Here is a 6,000-nt window from a genome sequence, read left to right on the forward strand (position 1 = left end):
AGCCTGAACCTAAGCCCTGGCTATATTGTTTGTCTGTGCAATGACGTGTCCATTTTGTTTTTTCTTTCTTTTCCTTTTGTTATTTGTCTCTGTGTGTATGTTTGTGTCTACCTGTTTGGCTAACAGATGCAAATACCCCAAAGAAGTGTCGTGCCTTGTTCGGGCTTGACCAGCTGAGTTTATGGTGCAAACCATGCAGGTATTACTGCTGTAGTGCCAATGGGAGGAAGACATCCACAATGAGCCGTTTCTTCTTTTTGATTACTTGCTCAGATTTCCCTCTTAAATGTGTTTCCATCAGTGTGGTAACAGATGGCAAACTCCTCTGCTCTTTTCCCTAACTGAGGAACTACTTCCTGCTCTAAATTCCCTCACAGCTACTTTTCCTCACTGAACTCAGTTCAAGCCCAGTGGCAGAAAATGGATTTCTTGATAAGATTACTGAATATTTTATCTCAACAAAATAATAGGGATCATTATTTCTTAATGTCAATTTTGGGAAAGAAATGACATACAATTTGAGTTATTAATGTTTGAAATCCATTTTCTCTCCATGCAGGGGATGATTCCCCCACCCCATCTTAACTGTCATGTTTGTTCTAATTGGCGTCCTTTTTGAATAACAATGTTATGCTTACAAATGTAGCCCTGCTTTCTCTGAGGGCCTGCTCAGTGACACTCTTTTCTGTGCCCTCTTCCTCCTCCTTCTCTCCTTCCTCCAAACTCCTCTTCAATAACCCTTACTTAGTCCCTACCTGTTGTCTTTCTGTTCTGACACAAGCAGTCTTTGAATTGGGAATATTTTCATGGTAGGTATTTGTTTCTGCTCAGTAATACCCTTCTCTGTGTCTGGCTCTCACCACCACCCGCCCCGCCTCTTTCTTCACACCACTCATCGCCACACATTGTTTCCTGCCACACGTTTTCATTTGTGTTGTTTTCAACTTTCGGCTCCAAATGTATTCAAAGGATTTTTCTATTTAGCTCTAATTTGTTACTTCATTTAGAGGTCAGTTTTTAAATGTTTGTCAAAGGATTTTGTATCTTTCAAAAGTACTATGTCCAACTAGAGTTGAACACATTACCTAGACTTTCGTATAATTAAATATTATTTGAATCAGGCAGGACGATTACTCACCTCCCAGCTGGGACACATTATCAAACATACTGTATTTGTCTTAAAAAAGAATAGCAGATTATAAGATACAGTAAGATGCGTAAAAAGGGCAGCGATTCAGCCCTGTAACAGCTGAGAGGTTAAAAGTTCTCTCTGGGCTCCATTTCCTAAAAGATGCATCTGGTGTAATTTCCCCCGAGACGGAGAAATCAATAACATACACGGGCACATACTATGAATCGATATGTCTGTTAAAAGATGGATATTAGCTCATTTGTTGCAGCTTGACAGACAGTTATTGAGAGCAAGATGTCTATGTAGTGGCAAATGATACCTTTTTACGGCGGGTCGATACCCCGCACCACCCAGCACTACAGTATCAGTGCCGACTGCACTAAGAGCCTCATTCCCACTCTTTTCTAGTCCTCTATTCTCGGTGTTGTGTGCCTGTACTACTGAGCTCATCTGTAATGCATGCCTGTCTTTCACCCTAGCATGAGATCAAGGTTTCGTGAGCCTTTTTTATGTGATTTGATGTTCCTTTTCATTATCAGTACTCTGCTCTCTTTTATTGTTTGTATAGACTTCCCCTTCAGAACTACTGTATCTGAGAACCTCAATTAAACACAATGAGCTTAATATCTTTCTAAAGACTCAATCTTCTTTTTTATAAACACCTTTAGTCTTTTTTGTACCTACTCCCTGTGAGTTTTAAAAGCGAACACTCCATGGCCTTCAGGCATCCTTGTGATCGCATGGAGAGCTGAGAGAGGGGTCACTGCCAGGGTCAGGGTACAGATGAGAGGTGGGCAGAGAATTCCCCCTTAACCAAATCTGCACACAGCCTTTCGCAGCAGAGTCACCGCAGACAAATGCAACAATCCCCTACTCTCTTAAATCCCCCCCCCCCCCCACTCCCTCCCCTCCCCGTTCATCGGGTTCCACCGAGCGCAACGGGCCTGGCCTCAGGACTCTGCAAGCGGGGGGGAGGGTCCTGACCCCGGGCAGGAATGCAAACATGATGCCTTGACCCCTCACTCACACACACTTGTGTCTGTGGGGCAGATTCGGAGTAGTGTGGATCTTGTTGACTTTTTTCGCCTCGTATCCAAACTCTGTCCCCTCAGGAGAAGAGAGTAGGGCCAGATAGAGTCAGAGACGGGTCCAGTAACCTCGCAGAGAGCAGGCTGATCCCCAGCTGAAGCTCTGCCTGTCAGAAAAGGCTCAGTTAACATCCAGAGAGCAACCATTACTCCATCTAATCGTCTCTATATGTGCTTTTCATTTCCCTGCTGCTTCACACGTGACCTTTCCTCCATGTCTGTCCTGTCTTACGGTTTAGAATTGGTATATTGACTGTCATTTCTGCCACTTTATCGTCTTGGCACGAGCCATTTAAATGCACCTGTAAAATCTGTGATGCAAAACAAGTTTCAAGTTTTTAGAAATTTGAAAAAAGAAGGTGCGTTTCAATGAGCTCCGGTGCTAAGAGGCGATGCAGTTTGAAGATGCGTTGTCTAAAACATGCTCTCTTTCTCCCTCCTTGTCCCTCAGGAGAAAAAAAAAGTGCATTCGCTACATCCAAGGTGAAGGCAGCTGTGCCAGTCCTCCCTCTACGGACGGAAGCTTACTAGACTCCCCCCCATCCTCCCCTTCCTCAGTGGTCCCCTCCCCCTCCCCAAAAGAGTCCAATCCTCAGACTGAACAAATGCAACCTCTCTCACTGACTATGAAACCGGCCCACCAGCCACTCCACCATCCGCACCGCCTGGTTGGGCCTCCACCACCATCTTTGGTTCTGCTGGGAAACTCTGCTGCAGCTAGGAAAACGCCCGGCGCCCCCTCCCACAACGGAGCCCTGGAGCGCGGCGACGTCTCGTCCTCGCGGCAGCCGGGCTCCTCCATGGCGTCCTCCATGGCCCGGTCCTCGGCATCGCTGTGTCATTCCCTCTCGCTCCTCCCCTCCTCGAACCCCCAGCCTCTGTCGCTAGTGACCAAGTCTATAGAATAGTCTGCCCTATTTTCTCCTCTTTTTTCTAGCTCTGCACACACACACACACACACAAACACACACCTTTCTAGGCCCTCTCTCTGCTCTATTTCACTCTGTCGGTTCATTTCTCTATTCGTTTCTGTGCCACAAGGCGTTTTGAACATTTGAGTTTTTCTTTATTAAAGTTCATTGGTCAATATTTGACCCGTCATTATCAAAAAAAAATCTAATTATTATAAAGAAATGATACAATGAGCTGTAGTATAGCTTTGTGAATCTGCCAACATTTTTATGGATTTTGTTTTTGTTTTTTTTTGTAGTGTTTAACAGTGCAAACAGAAAAACTATCTAGATCAACTTCAAAATGTTTAAAAGACGGATATAAAAAGGTAGGCTAGATTATTCAGTGAGCCCTTTTCTTGAAAGAGTTGGTTCTCCTTCTTTATTTGTATTAAATACGAGCTTGCGAACCAATCATTTTGACATCTGTTCAAACTCTCGGAGGGCGTGAGGCTAGCAGTGACACCTCTCGGAGGAACAACTTTTAATTGTGATGTTACTTGTTCTTGTTTAAATGTACAGAATAGGGGATGGGGGGATACTGTGTTAAATATGCATTCTTCCACTGCGTTGTCTTTTTTCTTTGTTGTTTACCTTTGGGGTGGAGTCAGGCAAGTTGGGTGGGCTTGAGGGGAGGTCGGGGTGGGGGGGTTAAGGGTTATTAAATTCAAAATGTCACAACGCTAGGACCAGTAGTATTTATTGCTTTAGAGATTGCTTGTTGTATCTTGTATGTGTCTCTTTTGACTTTTTTTTCTTAATACATTGTACAAATATTTTTTCTTAAGGTAAGCGACTTATATATGAATGATCCATTTTTACAAGGAGGTTTTAAACGGCAAATCTTTTGTTATTGATTTCTTTCCTCGCTGAAAAACCTGGATTCCACTCAGTGTACTGTGTAGATCTCATGAACAGAAGTATGCACAACTTCATTTCAAGAAATGCGTCTATAAGCCATTTTACAAAAAGAAGAAAAGAAAACTTGAACAAGACAGTGGGTACCGTGTCTTCAGTAGATGGAAAAGTGTCTGAAGCCCTTTTTTTTATTGCACAGTCACATCTCTCAGACTGTAGATTCGTGTACAGATTTTCCGTGCCAAATTTTGTGATAATTTTCTCTGCCCCTCTAACCATGCTGTAGGGATCCATTTTTTGTTTCTCGTCGTTTTTTTGTTTTGTTTTAATTTCGATACCATTCTTTGCTGTGACGTTACATAGATTGCTATGTATGTAGTATAAATGTTGCTATAACAAATGTGTTTGGTAGCAAAATTGTCAAATATTAAAATTTAAACTTAATAAAAAAGCGGACATCATACTGTATAAACCCACAAGGGCCAAATTATGTATATTAGGAGGTTCATAAAAAAACTATTAAATACAAAAAAATACACAAACTGCCACTTTTAAGTACACTACTACATATAGGTAGATAGAAAAAATAGGCATGTTGATGTTGCAAGAGGCTGTAAAAAAGCTACAAGAGAATCATCCACTCGGTGCCATTGTAGTTGACATGACGCGACTGCACTCCCCCACCACTGCCACTACAGAATAGAGGTCTATATGGCCCGGCTTGTACGGACAGCTTTTTACTACCCAGAGAAAATGTAGTACGGGCCTCTGAATGGACTGTTGCTGTATTAAGCTCTCGCACGGGCCCAATATGAACTTCCGCCTCACAGATGATTACTTTGCAGCATTAAGTTCTGCCCACATTGGTCTCGCCCTGAGCCCACCGCTTTGCATTTGTATTGTCAATGAGCATGGGGCAACTGAGCATCATTTGAATGTATGCCCCCCTGCCAATATCTAGTCCCATTAATGTTTTTCAAAGTCTTCTGGAAATGTGCCACAGTGGAGCGCTTCTTTCTTTTCCTCTTCTTTCTTGCATGGGTTAAAGTCGCTAATGAGGGTGTGTGGCCTGTGAGAGAGCAGATTCACACACACACACACACACACACACACACCACACACACACACACACACACACACACACACACACACACACACACACACACACACACACACACACACACACACACACACACACACACACACACACACACACACAAGCGGCTTGGTGTCTTACTCCTCTCCCCCCCTGAACATATCATCCATGTTATGATAAGCCTGATTAGTGCTGCTTCTTTGACTGCTGAGGGCAGGATAAGGATGTGTGGGTAAAGAGGCGAGAGCAGCCTCTTACACCAGCCTAATCTACAGCAGAGCTCTAATCTGGTTATCTAGTGGTTTGGGGGACTGTGTGTATTAGTGAATGTCTCGGCCTGGCCTGATGAGAGGGGCTGAGCTCCGGTTAGCGCAGGGGCCCACGGCAGCACACCCCTAAAGCTCCACTGTAATCTTTGGGTAATTGAAAAAAGGGGGCCTGCGCCACTTAGGAGCACAAAGAGAAGATTACATAGCTAAAACTAATTTGGCAAAAATGCAGAAATGGATTTTCAGCCCCACCTCCTCTCTCCTAACCCTTTTATTACAATACACCCCTACCCTCCGTGAACCGAGCCCTGGGGGGATATATGTGGGAAGGGGAGAGCAGGGAGGAGGAGAGCGCTGACTGGAGCTGCTAATGACTGGATGGATGTACACGTGCTGCCTTGATTTCGTGGTTTACAGATGATCGATTACTTGACTGCAACCGTGGTTAAAAGTGCCTCATCACACAGCAGACCCAAATGTGAACTGGCAGCCCCCCAAGCCTCTAAGATTGTGTTACTGAATTCCAGGGTGACACCACAGAAGTGTGTTTAATTACAAACCACACTATTTTCACTGTGGCTTGGTGGTTTGGCGCCTCGAGAGCGCC

The 6,000-nt window shown here is 44.1% G+C and overlaps 1 protein-coding gene across 1 annotated transcript in view; it reads left to right on the forward strand.

Moving 5' to 3' along the window:
- Positions 1-3,279, forward strand: part of LOC117465006 (transcription factor 7-like 2) — an 84,464-nt gene extending 81,185 nt beyond the window's left edge. Inside the window, 1 exon segment of the mRNA XM_071206776.1 lies at positions 2,672-3,279. Coding sequence (XP_071062877.1) covers positions 2,672-3,128 — 457 coding nt within the window. The 3' untranslated portion in view covers positions 3,129-3,279.
- The last annotated feature ends 2,721 nt before the right edge of the window (positions 3,280-6,000 follow it).

Source organism: Pseudochaenichthys georgianus, chromosome 19 (genome assembly GCF_902827115.2).
Source record: "Pseudochaenichthys georgianus chromosome 19, fPseGeo1.2, whole genome shotgun sequence".
Lineage (NCBI taxonomy): Eukaryota > Metazoa > Chordata > Actinopteri > Perciformes > Channichthyidae > Pseudochaenichthys > Pseudochaenichthys georgianus.